Source organism: Musa acuminata, chromosome BXJ1-7, assembly GCF_036884655.1.
Source record: "Musa acuminata AAA Group cultivar baxijiao chromosome BXJ1-7, Cavendish_Baxijiao_AAA, whole genome shotgun sequence".
Classification (NCBI taxonomy): Eukaryota; Viridiplantae; Streptophyta; class Magnoliopsida; order Zingiberales; family Musaceae; genus Musa; species Musa acuminata.
Window position 1 is genome coordinate 35,830,373 of NC_088333.1, and position 23,925 is coordinate 35,854,297.

Below are 23,925 nucleotides of genomic sequence, written 5' to 3' on the forward strand. Positions count from 1 at the left end.
GGTTTACAGTTTAGACCATGCATCGATAGCTGTCACACATGAAGATATCAAGGGAGCAACGGATCCAGCAACTGACACTTGAATAACTTGGAGGATGAGACGATCTTGACGTAGCCACAGTTTGTGAGCTGGATTGGGTACTGGACTGGGATCTCCGGGGATGTTGAGCATGGCCGAAGGACAACTGAAAGAGCCATCAATGTAACCTAACAAGTCGTATCCAAATAAAAGATTAGAAAATTGAGCTTGCCATGACGCATAGTTGCTACCCTTTGATAACTTAAAGGGAATCAGCGTGGCAGCATTGATGGAGATAAGCCCTGTAGAAGAACAAGAAGTGGGAGTCCCTACAGGAACTGAAACATCAGAAGAAGTGAACGAAGACATTTTTTTTTTTTAGAAGTAGTGCGGCGAACCTTGTGTGATACTCAGGTCACACAAGGTGGAGAATGAGGGAGCGGGGGCCGCTACTATAGAATGCTGCTTGCTACAACAGATTGGGCAATCTACAACAGTGCCCAAAGCTGCCGGCAGCTGCTGTGGATTGCTGCTTGCTGCAGCAGATTATAGCGGCTGCAGTTCGCCGGAAGATGGCCGCGGAAACTGTAGCGATACTCAAGACTGCAGTTCATCGGGAAATGATTGTGAAAATCTACAACAGTACTCAAGGAAACTGCAGTAAAAGAAATCTGCAGCAATTATGAGTTGTGCTCAAATTTGAATCAACTTCTTCAAATTTGTATAAAAAGAAGGAAATATGTTAATAACAATCAACTTCTTCTATAACTTGTTTATCTATTTATTTTTTAACAGTAATGTCATTGAAATCTCAAATTTGAACTTTAACGAAAGTTATCGTTGTTAGCCCAAGGAATCACGAAGATTTTTTTTTGTTAAATTTTATAAATGATATAGTGATATTTCCAAGGAAACTATAAATATTAGTTAAATAAGACACTTTTAATGTTATTACAATTAATCAGCTGAGGAAGCTCTTATTTTTTAGAAAATTTTATGAAAAATTCATAATATATAATCAAATCAACAGACGTTTAGTTTTGGTAAAAAAAGCTGAAAATTTTGACATGAAAAAGAATATATGTTAAACAATAACTATTTTTCGTATTTTGACGACTTATATATAATTTAATTGTTGTAAAAATTTACGTTGAGACACACGGAATAGAATAGATGGGGTGAGAAGGATATAAAAAATTGGCGTGATTAGATTATGAGTTGTGCTCTAACTATATATAGTTTATAGCATCATCATCTTAGCCTTTAAGTGTTTTGCAAAGCCCTAAATTTAAGTAAAAATTTCCTAGGCTTTTAGAAAGATCGATCATAAGTTCATTCAGTGAAGCACAAGATTACTTTTAGGAAGATCAATCATAATATTCTTTTGTTAGATGATACCTCCCATCATTTTTTTCATTTGGTGCTTCATTTTTAATTAATATCCTTAATGTCTTTTGTTGTCACCAATATCTGGTCACCTTCATCTCATTGCTTCACCTGTCACCTCCATCCCTTTAGCAAAGTCGTCGTAGTCACTTTCACCTATGCCACTACATCCTTAACATTGTCATCCCTTATATTCGAACATATCATGCTTGCACTACTTCTGTCTCTTACGTGCTTAGCACAAACTTAAACGCATCATTCAACTCTTCCCACTTCATTGCTTTCGACTATAATGCTTTTAAGCATGGGTGTGACATTTGACTTTACTCTTATTATTGGTACATTCATGTCTCCACGTAGATCACCATCATCAGTGATGCCAACTTAGAGAACCATACTAGTAGTATTAACATCCCATGAAATAATAGGATAATTATTGGATTCTGTTAGGCTTGTGTGCCCTTTGCTCACTTGACCATATCGGTTATCCACGAGTACTATCACTATCTGGTACTAAAGTGTAGACCTATTATATCCTCTACTCATGTGGCTCCATCATCACATCCAGCATCGAGACCTTATAGAGAAAAAGAGATCGAGGTAGAGGTAAAAGTGATAGGGTAACAAGGTTGAAGTGATGGAACAAAAACGATAGGACGAAGACGGTCCTATCGTCCTAAGAACAAAAAGTGATGGACGAAGACGGTCCTATCGTCCTAAGAGCATTGACGATGACAAGGGACATTTAGGATAGTAGAGAAAAATAAAATGAGAAAACTGAAAATGAGGATATCTTTCTAAGAAATTAAAAAATAATAATTTTTCTACCAAATCGTCCAAAATATTATTATTATTTACATATATCAACTTTACATACGTAAAAGACAGCATTATACGTATATGCTTTTAGTTGCTTTTGCCACGTATCTATTTTCACATACATCAACTGACAAGTGACCTGAATAGCTTTTACATATATCAATTTTTACACCGAACTCTCTACACACACAAACAAATATCCTATTCTTAGAATCCAGTTCAATCCAAACATGAGAGTAGTAAGGTAGGCATCACATGATGCTCTCAAATGTGTACCCAAATAATGGAAGTCCACGGGATCGCCAACTTTGAGATTATCTCGTGGAGGCACGTCTGACATCTGCAATCAAAATTTCCAACGCATGTGCAGATGGCGTCGTACCATTGCTCACAGCAGTTTTTGACTTTGTCCGAGTCAATTCCTTGTTCCGGCCGTCGTTTTCTCGTCATCTCGGACGGTTTTGTCCCATAGGAGACGACGCAGCCTCCTCAAAACGTATATGAGACTCAGCTCTGCAGGTAGCGTTTACCAGATATCTTATCATATTTCCACTATAATACCTTTCCTCCGAACTGGCACGGAGTGTTCCTTAAGCTTCTGAATCTGACTTTGGGCGATTCAGCAATGCCAAAAATAATAAAACTACGTGTGCGATAATGTCGATGATATATTTTTATCGGATATGTTCTCACTTCTCAGTCACATGGTTTGTTTCCTTAAATTACTTGTTCTTCGTGTCATCATGCGGAATACAAAGTCTACCAGTGATATTCTACGTTTTGTTGAGCAGTTCATCTCTGACCTTACCGTGTATGCCCTTCTAATTTATTCGATTAGGAACTTTCGGTGTGATAGGATAGCTCGATCGTGCACAGCCAGTCGAGCAGGACTCGCATGTTTATATACGGGATGCTTCTTGCATTCCTCGCATCAGATATCATCTCTGTATCTGTCATTGTCTCCGAAGAAATGTATCCATCCAAGGTTGGTGGGCCGGCATCTGCACCGCCGGTGACCGGCGTTCCCATGGCTCACAATGCCTTTGGTGGTGCTGAAACCCAGCCGGTGTGGTCCACCGGTCTCTGTGATTGCATGGATGACTTCGGCAACTGTGGGTTCTTCTGTCGCCGTCGTCCTTATCGACGTCGTGATTGAGATGGCCTAACGTTGTTCTTGTCTTTGTCCATCGACGCAGGTTGCATGACTTGTTGGTGCCCGTGCGTTACTTTCGGCCGGGTCGCGGAGATCGTAGATAGAGGCACAACCTGTAAGTTCCTTAGCTTCAATTTGTCTTCTCGCGAGCAGCAGTTTACGGTGGTTTACCGGCCCGAGTAACGTGTGCATCGACGATGTAAACATGCAGCGTGCGGGGCGAGCGGAGCGCTGTACGCGTTGATAATGGCGTTTACTGGCTGCCAGTGCATATACTCGTGGTTCTACAGGACGAAGATGAGGGCTTATTACAACTTGCCCGATTCCCCGTGCTGCGACTGCTGCGTCCACTTCTGCTGCGAAACCTGCGCTCTGTGCCAGGAGTATAGAGAGCTCAAGAACCGTGGATTCAACATGGCCCTCGGTCTCTCTCTCTCTCTCTCTCTCTCTCTCTCTCTACAGCAGATGATAATGAAGGTTCTTCTCGTTAAGTATTGCAGGGTGGCATCTTAACGTGGAAAGGGAGGCCGGAGGAGGAATGACACAGCCACCAATGATGCAGGGAGGCATGATGCGTTGAGGAGATCATGAGAAATGGACGAGTGATGCTTTCGGTGATGTCACATGTAACAGTAGCTACCGTAATATCTGCTCCTTTTTCTTCGCTTGTATGTGGTGCAATGTAATATATTCATTCGCTCTAGAGTTGTTCTTGTCTTTGAATAATTGGCGAACAAAGGATACTGTTGTTTGGATCCAATTCTTGTCTACAATGTTTAAAGGGCGTATGTGCTATGCATATATTCGAACAAAAAAGATGGTTTTACGTGGATATTGATCTTATCTTTTCGAGGCCTTCATTTTCATTTTGTATGGCTACAATTTAGCATATACATCACCATAGACCTTTAATTGTTTTATGAAATTGAAAACACAGGTAGATATATTTAATCATACGTGGCAACGACATGCATTCATTCTACCCACGCTTGCCTGTCCGTCTACCTTCCTTCTGATTGGAGTAGCAGTCGCAAGCCTCGTTTCTGGTCACATCACGAGACGGGTATGCGACGCGAGTAGCGACGTGCTCGGGTAGGTGAAAGTATTGTTCTGTTGCGAAAGTCAACTTGACTAACGAAGCAAGTGGCTCAAGTCCAACAGAGAGATACATGGCAATTGGCTTGGTGGGTCCCACGATACCATCAACCTACTACAACTAAAGTCTTCGGTGAAAATGAAAGGAAGTGACAAGAACAGATCAAGGAGGATGAATGCAACCTTATCCTTGAAAGATTATTTTTATGACTTTAATATCTTAATCTAAGGTCATTATTTTATGGTTTATAAGGCCATCAGCATTAGTGGAAATTTTACGGTTATTTTTTTAATATATTTATCTAAGATATTTTTATTAATGTGTCTAATTAGATAAGATATATTATAAATCTTACTAAATTTTGATTATGATTATTGATCAATAATCTTAATTTTTTATGAGATAATCTTGATGGTAAAGATTCTCCTAATTATTATCATAAGTCTTACTAAATTTTGATTATAATTATCGATCAATACAAATATATATTTTATGAGATAATCTTGATGGTAGAGACTCTTCTAATTATCATCATAAATCTTATGTTTTCATCTAAAAATATTAAGATTTCATCGGGATGAAACACCAAAGATTATATATGTAAAGAATAGAAAGAGAAAAAATATATGAATATAGTTCTTCTTGTATATCGTATGTTCGTACGTCAAATAAATTTTTTTTTGAATGGTATCAAAATGTATGTAAATATTAATATATCATATTTGATTTTGATTCTTATATTAAAGTTTTTAATAATAATAGGATAATTATAATTTTTATACTTACAATTTTAGGAGGATTTTAATGGATTCAAGTAATTTTGGAAAAAAAATTTGATTAGAATAGAAGGAATAAAGTTAAAATTTTAAACAAGAAAATCATAATAATTTCTAAACCACGGGGCGTTATACGGTAAAATGTAAATACTGAATTATTTTCTAGATAAATTATCTCGAAACTCATGGATAGAATTATAAAATACACCATTGTGATGAGATCCATACCGTTGATCATCAACATGAGCATTCTAGCCTCCAAAGAGTTGTTCATCGTAGGACAGGACCTCTTTAGGTTTTTTCCTTTTGGATCATATTAAACATGTAAGTTTGTCCAATCCACTTTTGTGAGCATTTAGAAGGGAATGTATAGGCCAAAGTCAGGTCCAAACTTGGATAATTAGATTCAACTCGAGGACACATAAATTGCAACTGAGGGACAAATACCTAATTAGTTACTAAGGTTTGGAGTCAAAATAGATGGAATTAGTAAGTATCCTAGCAGTTGTAAACGGGAAGTCAATGAGCTTCTAAAAAGGGTCACGAGAGATCATTAACCTATCAATTATTGATTGGCAAAGGGAAAGAACAAGACCAAAAGGAATCGAAAATAGCATACCTTTGACATTGATTCCACCTCAATCATACTAGACTCCACGACCATACCTTTGACATTAAATCATGACACCGAGTTTTTTTTTTATTTTTTCCTGGAATAAAAAATCTAATCATGACATCGAATTTTTTTTTTAATCTTGTAAAAGCATAAGGGACAATTTGATCGATCGATCATTGGTGTGGCTCATAGGCTCACGAGAAATTATCTGCTTTAGGAGATAGATGTACCCATACGATTTTATCATTTCGGAGCAATGTGAACTTCAAAAATCATCTTTAAGGATAAAGGAGATCTATCGGGTTCATAACAGCTTTGATGATTGGGGTGATGATTAAACTGTCTTATTACTTTTTTATTTGATGATTGGGGTGATGATTGCTGATTAAACGAGAGCTTTAACATTAGGTATTTTGAGCTTAGTAACTTTCATTCTAAATTGTCTTTAGTAGCTTTGGTTAAATCGTAACAGCAATCGCTTTAGCAATCACTGCTCCGGTGTATATCCCCTCTAAGCGATACAGATGATCTTTGCATTCTCAAAGCTCCCGTATCCCCTTTGCTACAACTTATTGCCATGAATCTTTTGACCACTGATGATTTTGGTCTTACAAATGATGGCTTTGTCATCAAAGACATTGAAGAAAGAATCGTATGGCCTCCTCCTCTATAATGATAGGCTCTCTACTTGAAGGACTCTAACAAGCCCTTCAACACAACTTGCACTCCTTCAAAGTTAAAAGACGGACTCGTCAACTACATCTCCTCCTCCTGCAATGGCACATCAAAATCATAATTATGAATATTCTCTCACTTGCTAACCTGTTAAATATTATGAGATTCAACCAATTTTTACAGAACAATCAACTCTGCTATCCATGAATGAGCATCCCACTTTTTCTAAGGTGCAGCACATTCCCCTTTCAATTCTTGTCTACAGGTCTCCAACGCCTCAGTTTTTGGTAACCCCCAACTAATTTATACAGCATTTTCCTTTCAAAATAAACTCATACCTTTCACAATGATTAAGCACAACAAAAGTTTATAGTTTCTTTCACAATCCATTGCTTTTCTAAAAACCTAATAAATAAAACAAGCAATTGTCTTTAGATATCATTCAGGATGTCAAACCACAAAAGCTCCACCTTCTGAGCCAATTTACCATCGCTGAAACAGTACAAACGACTTGAAATGAATGGACAACATTCCCAGGATATGGCTATCGGAAATAATAATAATAATTTATAGGATATTGTTGTAAAAAATACACGGGGTTATATTTTTTGGGTCATCTGCATGCCCAACTGATACCAGTAGAATCCAATTTCTTGTCATTATATGTTTACATGAGCCTTTGGATATTTACATGCTTGCGAGATAGCAATCTGATTGCCAGACGAGAACTCTAAAAGTTCTCCAAAAGTTTTAGCTGCAACACCGATATTTCACTGCAAAACACTCCGTTAGGAATCTTCGAACAACGAATTCCTTGACCCTCTAAACTAATTCCTCTTTTCTCACATGAAACTTCCTGATTCTGGTCCACAGCCCAGCAGTCTCCGACACTGGTTCATCTACATTCCCCTTGAAATTGGCTTGTTCACTTAGCTCTTCAAATGCATCCACCAAATTTTGAAGCCTCGCAACAAATTCAATGAGAAGCGAAGCAAACGTTGCCAGTGACAATGCACTAGCGCTTTCATAGGTTCTCGACTCTTCTCCATTAAGCATGGCTTCTAAATTAAACGACTGCCTTCCAGGCCACTGCATCTGCCTCTTGAACATGGAGTCCATCTTTGGCAGAGAACCGGTGTCACTTGTGACTAAGTTGTGAATATCAGAACTTGTAGAAAGTGGTGGTGATCGATGATCGACAACTGCTTCACCATTAGATCTTCCTGTGTAGCATTTGCTATCATCTTCCGTGATGTTAGGTCTGCCAGGGATTCCCTTTGTTCCATCAGTGAACTCTACACCCTCCCAGCTTTCTAGATTCACTAGAAGGTACGATTTCCTGTCTATCTTCTTCTGCAAAACTTCAGCTGCCTCATGGACTTCAAAGAGAAAATTTGGTTTATCCAGTTTTCTCATTGTCTTAATTAAATCTCCAAGCTCGCGTAACACTTTAGCACCTTCAAAACCAACTCTCTTCAGCTCGCTGCTAAAAATTTGTCTGCTTTCTGGTGGGGCCTGTGATTTTTAATCACACAAGTGGCAACACTGGTTAAAATGAAAATGAGAACACTTAAGACTTTTATTATGCACATGCAAGTGCATAATACATGTGCTAAAAATCAAATAATTACAATAATCTGCAGGTTCCAGATTATCACATTAATTACATAAATAACAAAGATAGCCTTATACTTGCACAAAGTACCATACTGTATTGGACTTTAACATGATCCACTTCTGCAGGAAGAGAATTCCTTTTTATCAGGTACGATTAGTAAAGCACAGACAGATGAGATTTTAACAGGTAAGCGTAGTAAAGAATAGATAGTGGAAGGTTTCTGAAGAGAATTCCAAAGTCATGCATCTACAAGGATCCTTTTATATCATTAGTTGTACAGAAGAGAATATCCTGAGGCAGTCCAAGGATTCTAATATCAACTACAAGGATCCATTTCTATCATTTAGCTATATTGAAGTAAATATTCAGAGACAACCCAAGGATTATCATATCCTTGCTATTTCTGATGGTCTTCTTTCATCTTTGTCATTTCAATTTGTATTTTCTAGCTATTTGACTAACATTTTCACCCAGATATGGCATGATGACTCATGGTGATGAGAAAGGATCATTTTCTATATGTTGCAAAGCAAGGCAAACTAATTTGTAGTTGAATATATTCTTCAAGTGAAGATTGATCCATGATTCTAGTTTATCATGTAATGAAAATTAAGCATAACTGCACCAAGTATAGTATTCCAAGGACTAAAGAAGTAGAGTTGGCCCGGAAATATGTACATGACATCTCTAACTTTTTCAAGTTTTCCAATGATGCAGAAATAAGCAATTTTACTAGCCAAGAATTACCAAGTGTAATGAAAATTTTGGCACAACTTCTGAAATTGACAAACCTAGAAGGATCCAACTCCAACAACCAACATGAAAGTTTCTACATGGATCAAGGAACAATTCCTCAAACAAATAATTCCCTTGAGAAATATATGCTTATTCCTTTATGTACATGGTGCCAGTTTTTGTTATTGAGCAACAATAGGAGGACATCAATTAAAGATGTGGAATTATTTTATGGAAATCCCGTTGATATTTATGTTCCTCCAAAAGTAGACCTTTAAAACTCTCCGATTATGACATTGATTAAGATATACTAATAACTTAAAATTAGGACTATTATGAATCCATGATTGCAGTGTAGGTTCCTGAATCTCTAGCCTACTATTTGATGTATCTTTTTCATTTATCTTTTTTTTCATATAATATCATATCATGTCGATCACTCTATTGCATGTATAACAGCCAAACTTGGAAGATGTTATATAATAACATGTCATGCCATCTATCATATCATGTGACTGCAAAAAGATTCATGCTGCTCTTATTCAGAAGAAAGAAGTATGGTATAATTACGGTACAATTCACCAAATCAACCACGATATAAGGAAGCTTGTGGAAAAAGTCATAAGAACTGAGCAATACTTGCACCCAATGGCAGTTCCAAATATAGAGCTTAATAGAGGCAGAACTCTTCAGCTGGAAAATCCTAGTACAAATTATGTTTTTGTTTTTTCAATGAGAGTGATGCTACATTCTAAAGCAGTAAGACAATAATCCTTCTTTTGAACTTTCTGCCACTTTACACATTTTTTATACTATGCTTCTTAATGCGATTTTGCACCTTCAATAAAATTAGGCCTATAATAACCCAATAAGGCCTATAATGACCCAATATGTCAAGACCACACCCAAAAGGCTAAGAGAGTTCTTTTCTCGCATTGATCCCATAAAAGACCAGTATTGTTCATTTACCAAAATTTATGTATGATAAACACACACCGCATTTAATTTTCTGTTTATGATATAATCTGCTTGTTAGAATTCTAAGGTTCAATTTACATAACAACATCATGATCGGTTCATTGTCAATCCTAATCATGTTCATAATTAGTTCATGATCAACCACAATAACACATCTGCTCTTTGATGTACCACAGTCAAATATGAATGCGGACTGGACTGGTACTCATACCATTCAATGACTAGTCATGAGTTATTATTCAAATCCTATGGCCCTACAAGCACCAAAAGCCTCTTCTGTGTACACCCAATGGACTGCCGACTTTAATCATGTAGTTGGCCATAAGTTATTATAGACCTCAATTAAGTTTTGTTAGACTTGTACAATTTCTTAAGACTCATTCATGCTCTGTCTTCCAAACTGTCGACCCAAGAACATGGTCCTATCACTTAATTTCCTTGCTACATATTGTCAGACAGAAATCTTGCCTTATATGCCACTAAGACCATGCTACATAATTTCCTTGCTACTACATATTCTCAATCATCAATCTTATCTATGCCACTAAGCCATGTGGTAAGATAATGTTATCCACTATTATTTAGGATTCTTAGAATCAATGATAGACTTAGTTAATCATTTTAATAAAAAATATTTCCCATTCTTACCAGATTCAATAAGCGAAAACAAATAAGAACAAACTGAAAGAGAGCTTTCAAGGAAATATAATGTACTAAATCAAACAATGCTAGAAAAATAACACAAAAAAAGCATCCTACCTGAATCTCTGATAGTATACAACCATGTAATGCCATAACCATGAAGGCACAGTGCCTGAGCGAACCACTAACTTTAACATAGCACTTCCAGGGATAATTCCACATTTTGTAAGGACCATGTGGTGGCTCCCAGATAGCAAAACCTAACTATGATAAAACATGGAAAAAAATACTTATAAAAAATACTCATCTTCCATTCAACCAATGACAGATTTCAGGAATGCATAGAAGTTCAAAAAGATACATACAAGAGCATCCTCTTGACTTGTTGATTGTACAGCAGATCGATACCCACTGTACAGAGGATCATCATAAGCCTGGTAAGTAAGAATTTTTGAAGGAACTCTTTCATATTCAACGCATTGAAGGTATCCATTGACACAACCTACAGAAATAACAACAGGATCAGCTGATAAGTATTATGGTTCTACCAATGAAGGATTTTAATTTCAGTCCAACACCAATTTCCGTAACCTACTGGAGTCGTGTGATATCAGTATGCACCGAGTAGTATACCATTCTGTACTGCCAAATTTCATTAAATAACATAACAAAAAAAAAGAATAGTATTGTACCAATACCAAGATATATGTTTCAGGAAAGGTACTTGGTTGGACTGGAAAATACTGGTGGGTATTTATCAGTCCATCTGGTATTAAAACCTTGCTTCCAATATTAGACTAATCCAGTTATAACTTCAGATTACTCTGCCAACTGAAGATTACATTTCACTTTCTGCCTAACTCTCTGTAGGCAGAAAAAAATTGTAGTAAAAAAATTGCAAAAGTCTTATGTTCAAAATTTTGAATCAATTATTTGACAATGAGTTCAAGTACCATTGTGCAAAATGTACCGATTATCAAACTATTGGAAACAGATTACATTGCTATAGTTGTTGAGCCTGGTCCAAGTCATGAGCACCAAGATGTTTCAAAACTTCAAATCAGATACCATGTGAAATGATAGGATGAAGCGTATTCATATAATAATTACCTTCCAAAGACTTAGCTAGACCTGTGAAGTTCTTTGCTACCAGGTTGTGCAGATCCTCTCCTGCCCAGATTGGATAAATGCAAATATTTATTCCCAAACCAACACCAGCTCCAAGAGCAATTAATAGAAACCGGCTCACTGCAGTCTCAATAAATGCCCTTGTCCTATATCCGGACACCATTATGAAACAAAATGTGAGCAAAAAGACTCGAAAGCCATATTCATAAGGCTTCATTGTCGGGTAGAGCTTTATGAAGCTTGCAAAAAATCCTGCATCGGTGATGGATGAGAAATGAAAAAAAGGAAAAAGTCAGTCCTATATAATGCAAAATACTCAACGATGAAAGCAAGAGACAGGTGTTATGCATCTCACCAGCAACAAAGATGCTAATAACTACAGTTACTTCCTCCAAATCTCCGGTGAGTATTGCTAGTTCTGCAACACCTAGAGCAAGGCCTCCGGCAAGTAATGTTCCTAAACCCCGATTAAGCCCTTTGCTTAGAGTGGCACCTGCATGATGCAGACTTGGATACTCAGGCTGGATTAAGTATGCATGGGGCAAGAATTTAAAAGGAACTAGTAGGAAAATTCATTAATGGGCCTATGATCTGCTCACTCAGAAATTCTCACAAGTAGATAAAAGACTAATTACAACTTCTTTATCTTCTAGCGGTCAAACAGCTCCAATAATGTTCCATCAGTCTTCACACTTTCTCTAAAGAATGTGTTACAAATGTAGAATCGACTCTGTTGACCATGATGAATGACCGTTATAAATTAATTTACAAAGTCAGCTCACTTTTTATAAACATGAAGTAGACTAATTGGCATGTCCATTAATCCAAGGTTTATTCCACCAGAAAAAGAAACCTCCAAGATCTTATACTATACATGAGGGAATCCACATGACAAAGCATGAAGAAGACAGTATCTGATATAAGGAAGCGCATTCATCTTCAAAGCACAGATAAGCAATCAAACTGCGATTTTAGGCATTTTTCGTGTCTCGGAAAATAAATTTGCACGAAGAAAAATAGACGACATGAAGATCTCATCGATCATTCAAGTTCCCACCCACCCCACCTATGCTGAACTCGAAGACCACGACGACGGTGAGGATGGCCCAGACGGAGTACTTGGTGAGGTCCCGGAAGGGCTCCCGGAGGAAGATAAGGAGGGAGATGAGGGTGAGGGCGAGGCCCATCTTAGCGGCGAACACCACCTTCCGTGGGTCCGACCGCCCGAACTCCCAACCCTCGACGGCCAACCACCGGATGAAGGCCCACGCGGCAGCGATCCGATCGGCCAGGCGGCGGAAGCAGCCTCCCTGCCGGGTGGAGGGGTCATCGTAGAGGTGGGGGAGGAGGGTGGAGGAGAGGAGCCGTTCCTTGCTCCGCTGCTCGAAGTTGTAATGGAAGGATCCCAGTTTAGGGGCCATTTGGTGGTGCGTATGGAGTTCTCGGTTACTTGCGGTGGCGAGAGAGAGATAGAGAGAGAGAGAGAGAGAGAGAGAAGCTTTTAGGCTTTTCAACGTCAAGGAGGAGTGGGTCGACGCGAAGGTTAGATGGGAAAAGATAAAAGAGGGAGAAGCGACGGCTGATCACATTCCACCAACTATAAATGGCGAATTTATGGGGAAAAAACTGTTTTTAGCTTTTTCCTCATAAAGGTACCTAATTTTTTATTTTTTATTTCCTAATACCAGCTACTTATTATTATTTGACAATCTACCCATTTTTGCTCTTTTTTTTTTTTTTTTTTGGGATGGATTGAACCCCTACGATAAATCTATCCTTTTATAATATTTTTATATTATATTTATATAAAAATATTATACTTGAATTGGTTCATTTTATCCCTCCATCCATAGGCAAAGAAAATAAAAAGAGATTGATGGATTGATATTTTAAATATTAAACAAAAAATACATTATATTTTCTGCGAAAAACTCAAAAATTGATCTTTTTCGAAAATTCAGCCAACTACGGTTAGGATCTATTTATATTTACATTTATACCCCTATATATATATATATAGCCTCAAATTACTTCAAAAGTAGGACTGCTAATGATCGAAAAATTCTCATATTCTAAATGTATATTAAATTGTCTTGCCTTTAATTTTATGTATTAAATTAATTTAAATCAAAAGAATCCATTATTCTTTAGTAGTAGTGCATCCATGCAAGTGTAAATACGTAAATTTAGAATTTAGTAAAATAATTATATGTAGAGGGGCTATATAGTAAGAAAACTCAACATACGAGCCGCCCAAACCAACATTTCTTAATAGCGCACGAGATACACGAGGGGGTTTCATCGTCATTTCAGTTTCATTCTGTGCGGTGCCGGCATGCCCCCGAAACATGTGGTTGGAAATGATTTCCATTCTCAACCAAGAAAAGTGGACATGTCTTTTTTGACTGTTCCCTTTATTGGACGGTCCAAATATATATATATATATATATATATATATATATATATATATATATATATATATATATATATATTTATAATTGGTCAGATATAGGCTTGTTATGAAAATAATGGTTTCCCTATCGGCCGTTTGGCTTTTCGATACAAAGAAGGGTTGTCAACCCCGTGCTTGTGTAATCTGCAACGACACTAACAAACATTCTATATAGTGTACGATTTTTAATTTCTAATAAGATGACAAATAGCTAACAAACGTCACAAATTTATTAATTAATTTTTTTTATTTTTATAATCATTTAAAAAGTAATCATGGATGACTTTACCATTGTGTGAAGGCGTTCTTATCCAAAAATTTGAATACATGTATTTATTTTTTGTCAGGTACATTTTTAATTTTATTCTATTATTATTTTATCCAATCGATTAATCAATCATATGGTGGCCTACCATCTTTGATGATGATGATTGCTTTGCTTAGAAGATTGATTTAGCATTCTTAAGATGCAGTCAGTGTGTTAGAGATCAATCGATCATAATCTGTCTTTGTGTTAAGGAGTAGATCTACATGTAACCTTTGTTCTGAGAAGTAGTAGGTCACCATTGTTTAAGCCTTGAAGGCATTCATCGATGGGCGAATTCTTTTTTTCCTAAGAAGCATTTTCATTTTTAAAATTCTAGAATATATATATATATTTCTTATAAATCAATCATAAAGTTAATCAATCTCGTATAATATTTTTTTTTTATTGTATTATATTTTTTACAAAACATTAAGGTATTTTTAATAATATTATAACATAGTATATAAACACTATTACACAATACCTTTGTACTATATTATAATATTTTTTATATTACTGGATTGATTCATCATGTGCATTGATCGCTAAGAAAAAAGACAGACGATTGGGGTATTTTTATTTATTAGAAAAAATAAAAAAAGGAGCGTTTATGAAAAAAGACTCAAAAAATAATTTTTTTGCTAATGGATATTTATAGGTCAATGTAAAAATGTTATATAATTTTAGTAATAGCAAAAAAGAAATATTATTTTTATAGTACTTTTACACAACGTTAACGTATTTTTAATTATAATAATTTTATTTTAAATAATATTAGGAAAAATATTGTAACATAGTATATAAACACTAGTACACAGTATCTTTGTACTATATTATAATATTTTTTTATGTTATCTATTGTAGTTAAAAATATTATAATTGGATTGATTCACGATTGATCCATAAAAAAAAATAGATGTTTCGGATATTCTACTTATTAAAAAAATAAAAATTTTAAAAATAAGGAGCGTTTCTGAAAAAAAAATCAAAAGATAATTGTTTTGTTAATGAATATTTAAAGGTCAATGTAAAAATGTTATATAATTTTAGTAATAGCAAAAATATTATAATATAATAATTATATATATTTTTATAAAAATATTGTTTTTATAGTATTTTTAATTATATTAAAAAATACTAAAGTAGTACAGCAATATTATAATACATTTTTTTATTTTTAAATAATATTATAAAAAATATTATAACATGGTATATAAACACTATTACACAGTATCTTTGTACTTACTCTATTATAATATTTCTTTATATTAATTAATGTAGTGTAAAAATATTATAATCGGATAGATTCGCCGTTAATCCATAAGAAAAAAAAAGATGATTGGGATATTCTAATTATTAAAAAATAAAAATTTAAAAATGAGGAGCGTTTCTGAAAAGAAATCAAAAAATAAAATTTTTTTGTTAATCAATTTAAGTCATTAATCTTATTGATCAATTTAAGTTATTATGTTAAACTAAATTGGGATATCACACCCGAATCATAAATATTAGCCTAAGCTGAAATGAGCACCACAAATTCTTCTGAAAAAGAAAGAAAAAGCCAATTTTTCGAATAATTTCTTCAATTAATTGTGTTTTTCTATTCTCATTTTATGAGGAAACGATTTCGCTTCACTTCTCCGCGACATGTGATTCACGTGAGCCGCTGGATATGCAGGCTTCACTTTCATCCGCCGTCCATTTCCGATGGCGAACGCGTGCACGTCCCATCTTAAATCTCATCCGTTGATGCCCTACCCGCGCAAACGTCACCAAAAGGAACACCCGTTCGTTCCATCCCATCCCACCATCGCAAACCGCATCCATCTCGGGGTGCTCTCTTTCGTCGTGTACCCACGGCCGCGAGCGGCGAGGGGAAGCAGCGATGTCGGCGGCGACGGCAACCATCGCTCCCGCCGCCTTCTTGTCCCGTTCCTCGTCCCTCCTCGCATCCACCGCCGCCGTCCGCCTCCGCTCATCCCGGCGCTGCTTTCGTGTGCTCCCCGTCCGCGCCTCGTCCCCCTCGGAGCCCCCTTTTGAGGTCTGCGTCAAGGCGTCCATCACCGTCCCCAACCGACTTGGCGATTGTAAAGCCTCTCGATCTCATCTCTCTACTTCCCCCACTCTCATGAATGATTCCTTTATAATGTTCTGGTGGAACTAATTGGAACTATGTACTAGACATGTTTGTCTAATTGTCGGTGGTTTTCAGCATCGATGTTTGCTAGAATTAGACCATTCGTAATGTCTGTTCAGGTCCTTTCTCGCAAAGGGTTCTCTTGACCCTCGAGGAGAAGCGTTTATCGTATGACATGAAATTGGTCGATCTGGGAAACAAGCCAGAATGGTAAATCTTTAATTCTTGTTCTGGTAAAGGAGGAGCAAAATGCAAGGGATGGGATGGATTCATCTCATGATATGTTTGGTTACCATTCACTGCTCTAGGTTTCTGCAAATAAGCCCTGAAGGAAAAGTTCCTGTCATTAAGCTTGATGAGAAGTGGATTGCTGATTCAGACATTATTACAAAATCATTGGAAGAAAAATACCCTGTTCCGTCTTTAGAGACGCCTCCAGAGAAGGCTTCAGCGTATGGATTTCACTTTTTTTTTTTCTTTAAATTTGTCATCGGATTGGTATTTAGTGAAAGATTAGATACAGTTTTCTCTCTTTTTTTGTTGGTTCAATTATTTTATATTAATTCATAACTCTTTGCAGTATTTCATTGGACAGAAAGCATGCCTAAGTCATTTAATTATAAGCTATCACCTAGTGTTCCCAACAATTTTGAGAGTATCATGCTTGTTTGATGGTTATCTCAAATAGAAATCTAGATTAGCCATCTAAGAGTTCCTCCGTGCTACCTATATAAACAATGGAGTTATACCAGGAACAGGTGTTCTATGTACATGATAATTAGTGATTGAAAAATAGGCATAAAATACTGTTATAATTGTTACCGACTCCTTGTCACTTTTCTACAAACTCAAGAAAAGGGAGAAAGAACTTTTGGAATGTGTGCAATCAAGAGCCTAGTGCTAGTGTAGAAAGTAGTTTCTGCAGTTCACTTTTTTTATGCTTTAATGATCTGTTGGATATATCAACTTTTGTGATCAAGGGACATCTTTGATAGTGTCACCATGTAATATGTTCTCTTGATTCTTGAGATGATGTGATCCATTACTAACAAGTCCTTTGGCTCATTACTGAATGGGTTATGTTGAGGAGTTCATCAATGACACTAAACCATTTTAGTGGTTCTGAGACAGTTACCATGATGATGTAAAATCCATGACATTTGAATTTCTTAGGTAGCTTTTTAATTATCATAGTGCTATTTTACGAGTTTATCACTCTTGCCATTGGCAGCTTCTTGCAGGAATGAGGTAATTTATCACATTTTGAATCATAAATATAACACATAGGAGACCTGTACTAATACCCTTACATCAAGAATTTATTTTCATATTAATCTTGTTGTAAGTGTTTTAATCTATCTTTTGATCACTCACTGAGGTGTCTGGAATATTGTCTAGAAATTTCTACAAATTGTGGTAACTTGTAACTACACTATTTTGGAGTATAAGACAGCAACCGACGAACCGATTTACCTAATCCAGATCCAGTATTATCAATCTCCTTACTTTTTTCCCAATCTATTTACTTTCTGTGAACAACTTTTATTTACATTTGATAATTTCTTTTTACATCTTTTTAATTTGATATGACAATAACATGACTTTTCTTGTAGTGGTTCAAAAATCTTCTCAGCTTTTATTGGTTTCTTAAAAAGCAAAGATCCTAATGATGGCACAGAACAAGCCTTGCTTGATGAGCTGACTTTGTTTAATGAATACTTAAAGGACAATGTAAGTTTGTCTTGTCATTTTGTTTTGAAAAAAAAAAAATTCATACTACTTTCCGGTCATGCATTTACCGCCTTTATTTTTTGAACTGTCTACTGGATTTAAAATTGTGTGCTACATGTATTTAGGGCAGCTTTTTGACATATTCATGTCCTGTTTTGTTGTTAAAACCTGTTTTTTTGTTAATGCTGTCTAAGTATAACTTTTGTTGAAGACAAATGCCTACGGTTTCTTCTTTATGTTTTATTTAATGATTTTATCTATCCCTATTTACTTGTATTATGTTTTATTTTATCTTTGAAAGTTGCATGTGTGCAGGTGGTATGGTTCTGATTGTATTATTGTCATCGAATGTGAAAAAAATATGAAGGCCAAGACATTAGACCAGCAAAGCAGTGTATAGTTTGCCTTCTTGCTGAAACTTGTTAATCAAATTTGATATTAAATGCTTGATTTGACTGATAGAGTCAGGAACACCATTTGCTAATTTGAAAATATACCCATCCCATTTATTTTATTATTGTTAGCAATGATGGATAATAAAGACTTGTTTGATACTTCAATGACTTTTTCTTTTTACATTCAATAATTAAACCAAGAAGTTAAAAATTAGAAGTGTTACGGTAAGTAACTTTTTTAGCCGTGACCTGGGGGTCGACGCGGCTGGATCAGGGGTCCAAACGGCTGGGATCAGGCGTGACTGGGGGGGATCTTGTGACGGCCGATTGTGAGGGATCTGGCTGGAATGCTCCGTGACGCCTGGCTGGGTCGGCTTCGGTCGAGTACCTGCATAAAGGTCGGGTCGGCGGTTCGGCCCGACCCCTCCGACGATCAAGTCAGTGATTGGGAGAGGAGTTTTTGGGAGAAGTCGTGCTTTTGTGTGCTTACCCGGCTTGTTTGAAGCCCGAGGGTATTTATAGGTAAATTCGATGTTACCTGATGCGCCATCCCGCCGGGGCAGGGCCGTACACCCAATTGTGTCTGTCGTCGTCGTGGGCGTTGCGTGGGAGGCCGAGCCGCCGCAGGGTATGGCGAGCCTTGGTCGACGCCTTCCCCTGCCTCGTCCGGTCGTGTGAGGTCAAACGATGAGGTCGTCTGGGTACGGTGAGCGAGGGTGCACATTACGTTGGTGTTAATGCTCGCCCCTTAGGGCAGTGTGCCGTCCAAGTGTGCCCGACGTCGGGGTGTATTACGTCAAATCTGGTGTGTTACGTCAAATCCGTTTTTACCCCTATCAAGAAGTATGTCAGACTTATGATATTTTTAGCTCTTTAACATTTTTAAGTTGATTGATTTGAACAAATAAAGCAGATGCCAAGTTCTACTTGTTCGCCATCATGGAATTTTTTTGGCTAGACATTTTTTGTGAATTGTATACTTGATTCTGCTCTTTGGGATTGACTTGAGAATTCATTGTGCAATATACAACAGTAAGTTTCATGTGGATAACCATCTAGTTCTTGTTCATTTCTGATTCCAATGATTGAATTTTTGGTAGTGGTTACAACTAAATTAAGAAACTTAAAACTTGGTTTGTTTGTTTTCTTTGTCAGGGGCCTTTTGTGAATGGTGACAGTATATCTGCTGCTGATTTATCCCTTGGGCCTAAGCTTTATCATATGGAGATTGCCCTTGGTCACTATAAGAACTGGTCAGTTCCAGAATCACTTGCATATGTGAGGAACTACATGAAGGTATGTAAAATAATCTTGAATTTTCTGGGTTTTTTAGATATTTTGTGATTATATGGTTAATCAATCCGTTATGAATATTATGACAAACTTTATTACTGCACTTTCAATACTTTGTTTACTCTAATATATTTGGTAAAATGTATGAGGCATAATTTATATTATATTTCAGTTGATGATTAATCATTTTATGTTCTTCATGAGATATCTATCCTATGTCCAAAAAAGCAGACAAGAATATTTTACAACATTTCTCTGCTTTCCTAAATGTGATACATGTGTGCAAACCATTTTCATCATTTAATCAAATGCCTTTCCACTTTATTATGGAGACTTGTTTGTAGACAGTTATTGATGGAGGATTATGATAGAGACAAATCTGGAATAACAATTTTGCATTCCTTGCATGTTTCAATCCAATCTATGATATGAGGATCAAGCACCGCATGATTGAGGGAAACCTCTCCCTCAAATTTGTATAAATACATATTACCTCATTGAATGAATTCATTAAACATTATAGCAAATTCTTTAGCTATCTTCAGAGGACAACCAAGAGTCGAAAGCAATTATGGATGAAAATTGTGGAAAGTATTGGAGAATACTCACTAACTGATTTCTAGCTTCTGTTTTAGAAAAGTATATAGATAATTGGCGATATTTTGGTTGGATTTCATATCATCTTGCTTCTCTTGTGAATAGAGAATTTCTCTGCATTGTTGCTAGAATTTTGTTAAATCACAAGTTATGTCATTGTGTACAAGCAGATTTTTTATATTTTGTTTCTGTTGTCATGTCGGTACTACGGTAAGTGATCTACACATTTTAGCTGATTTCATCCCTATCACGAGTGATAGTTCTTCACACTTCACTTGCTTGCTTCCGTTAGACTTTTACCTCATGATGCATGTTTACCTTTTCTTAAAGCATGAATCTTAGGTTATATACAATCTATGGCAAGTTGATATATCCATTAAGAAAGAAGTGATCTTTTTCCTTTTTGTTCTTTTCTTTCGCCTTCCTACTAATGCAAGTTGTTGGTGTTGCAGTCGATTTTCTCCATGGATTCATTCGTCAAGACTCGGGCACTCCCAGAGGATGTCATTGCTGGATGGCGTCCAAAAGTCATAGGTTAAACCATTTAACAACCCTCATATATTTCTGCTTGAATTTAGCATGGCAGCACATGAAATGCTAGTCAAATTTTGGCTTCAGTTTTTAACATGATTACTATATCAGTCTGTTGCTAATTCGTAGAAAGGCTTATGTATCTTCAGATTTACCAAGCTTTGGGTTTCTTTTATATTTATAAGTGAGGTAAAAGCCTATATCTGGTTTCATAGGCTAATCTGTAAGAGGTCCAGTAGGAAAAGGGTGATCACATGCTCTACTTGAGAAATCCTTATTGAAGTTCCAATTTACATATGAATACGTTTATCAATATCAATGATCTTTAGATGACACTTCCAAGAGTATTTAAAGAGAACAATGCTTGACTGGGGCCTTTAACCCATATAAACATTTTTCTTCCTTGCACCTCATGCCCTTTCTTGAGCTCATCTATTTTTTTATCGAGATAATTTTAGATCATATAAAACTAAACTAATATTAAAGGGTAATATGATGATATCGTGGCCGACATATGTCGCTTAATATATTCTTTAAGTTTTTTTTTCCTCTCATGTTTATTGTCATCATCGTCTTGTCTTCTCCTTCCGATTTCTCTCTCGCATCTTTCTCTTGTGTGCATCTTCTATGCTTCCGTTACTACGACGTCTTTTCTAATACCCACCCACCCCTTTAATACTCTTTTTTGTTACTAAAATATATCATAGTTGGCGAGCTTACTATCTGATCCTTAACATATCATAAAGTTAAGACCGCAAAATAGCTCTTTGGGCACCGTTAACCCTGCTTTATTTTTGTATTCGATTCACGAAATGGAGATTCACTCAATCTAAAATCTATTTATACACTAGATGAAATCCGTTTCATAGTGTTAGTGCTCCTTATAGTTGAAAAAATCTCGATGGAGCCAGTGCAAGTAGTCTCCTCGGGCTAGAGTGTCCGACTTGCAAGAAGTTGTACAGGGTGTTCTTTGATACGAACCTTTCTACGCTTTCAGAGAGTCGAATAACAAATATTGCAAGAGAATTCGTTTGCTCTTGGTATTTTTGAAGGTATTATTTTTCACATGCGAGTATAATTGGCGATGCGGCAATTGGTCATGTTTCGTGCGATGTCGTGACGCGTCGTGGTGGCCACCCACGTGTTGCAAATTAGCCCCAACATGAAAGCTGACGTGGGGTATGTTTGAGTGACTTGTGTCAGTCTATGTCCACGTGGATAGTAAAGTGTCGGATACATACAGCACATAGAAACAAGGATAACACATAATTTGTTCTGCTATTATTCTTGTATACTCCTTCACATCTTTCACACCATCGACACGCATACATAGCCCACCGCGAACACGTTGTGCACGATATGTTCTAGACATCGTACGATTAGCATGCGCAATATTTAAAGCACCTCGTAATCGTACAAGTACAATTTAACACCTTAGAGAGAACGAAGAGCTCATATAAACACTCACATTTTATATAATGGTTACAATTCATCGATTGCCCGAGAAGACGCTATAACAATCCGCTCCGGTAAGGCAAGGGGTATTTGTGTTAGATTATGTGGCTCTATTAATAAGATAAAATATATATAATAGAGCTAATTGAATTCTATAATATATATTAGTTAATAAAAAAAAAATTATATCATAGTAGGATTCTTTAAGGGATGTTTTTGATAGGAAGAACTCGCCCAATAATTCATCTATTATAACAGTTTTATACTAACAATTGATATCAAAACCTAAGTTCTTGATATCAAATATCATAGATATATTATTTTCTGATTTACGTTGTTCGAATGATTCATATTTTATCGATCTAAATTTCTATCTATTTTGTCTTGTCGTCTACTTGCAAGCGATAATCTATTTTTCTATTTTATTTGTCCTATCATTTGATTACGATCGATGGGGTTCCTAATAAATAAATTATATAACTTCTTTTAAGTTATAGAATGATAAGAAACCTAACTTAAGATATTTACATATTTAGAATTATCCTACGGAGAAAAGGATCTTCAACTCACATAAAAGAAAATTAGATTTACTAACTATTTTTAACTATTTTATTATTTATTCAGAAAAGTTCAAAGTTCAAAGGGATATATATCTTATTGTCCTAATTATGGTAGGAGGATAGTTAAATATGATAATATAAGATTCCTATAAAATAGTGAATCAATAGGAGTGAAAATCTCAAAATTTAATTTTGATATTGAGGAGATATAGATTGATACTCCTTTATTATTCAAGAGATTGTTATTACTCAAATTATTAAATGATTTGATAAAAGTTAATAATAAAATAATATTACTAAACTCTCACATTATATTGATATCGCTATTAATGATCTTGTAGAATAACCATAATTGACGGTCTTAGGAATATCTTGAAAGGAAAGAAATCCTATCATTTATGGTTATTATATGCTATTTCTATAGGAATTATACAATGATATAGGAATCAGAATGATTCCTCATTGTTTTCACATGTCATGAAAAATAATGATTCTGAAAAGTAATATAATGTAATAAAAAAGAGTTAAAATCAATAACCAGAATAGTGTTTGATGAATTCGTTGAATTGTTCAATAATTATAAAAGAAATTATTATATAAATATGATTTAAAGGATAATATCGAACGATATAATGATCAAAATTATAATTAAAAATTTTACTCATAAAGAATATATCAGTCAAAATATTTAGTTTTTAAATGAACTCATTAAAAATCATCATGACATTAATGACTCATTATGAGTTTGAGTTACGATATAAAAATAAGTTTTTGATTAAGGATCTAGCTATGGGTTCTCTAAACAATTTATAGAGAATATAAAGATA

The 23,925-nt window shown here is 35.7% G+C and overlaps 3 protein-coding genes across 3 annotated transcripts; 2 read left to right on the top strand and 1 right to left on the bottom strand.

Annotated features, from left to right (window-relative positions):
* The first annotated feature begins 3,118 nt into the window (after positions 1-3,118).
* LOC135679999 (cell number regulator 10-like) lies at positions 3,119-4,219 on the top strand. The gene is made up of 4 exons (XM_065193977.1): positions 3,119-3,335; positions 3,420-3,491; positions 3,588-3,800; positions 3,877-4,219. Exons 1-4 carry the CDS (start codon positions 3,119-3,121, stop codon positions 3,954-3,956), a joined length of 582 nt encoding a protein of 193 aa, XP_065050049.1. The 3' UTR covers positions 3,957-4,219.
* Positions 4,220-7,080: 2,861 nt separating this feature from the next.
* Positions 7,081-13,184, bottom strand: LOC103992196 (aluminum-activated malate transporter 4). Its single transcript, XM_009411806.3, has 6 exons — positions 12,707-13,184; positions 11,996-12,133; positions 11,623-11,892; positions 10,878-11,014; positions 10,630-10,776; positions 7,081-8,054 (listed from the first exon to the last, which is right to left on the bottom strand). The coding sequence occupies exons 1-6, from the start codon at positions 13,059-13,061 to the stop codon at positions 7,362-7,364; spliced, it is 1,740 nt and encodes a 579-aa protein (XP_009410081.2). The 5' UTR covers positions 13,062-13,184; the 3' UTR covers positions 7,081-7,361.
* A 2,994-nt stretch (positions 13,185-16,178) lies between these two features.
* On the top strand, positions 16,179-21,418 carry LOC135679150 (probable glutathione S-transferase DHAR2, chloroplastic). Its single transcript, XM_065192587.1, has 6 exons — positions 16,179-16,486; positions 16,656-16,746; positions 16,845-16,988; positions 18,150-18,267; positions 19,818-19,958; positions 21,005-21,418. The coding sequence occupies exons 1-6, from the start codon at positions 16,285-16,287 to the stop codon at positions 21,089-21,091; spliced, it is 783 nt and encodes a 260-aa protein (XP_065048659.1). The 5' UTR covers positions 16,179-16,284; the 3' UTR covers positions 21,092-21,418.
* Positions 21,419-23,925: the final 2,507 nt, after the last annotated feature.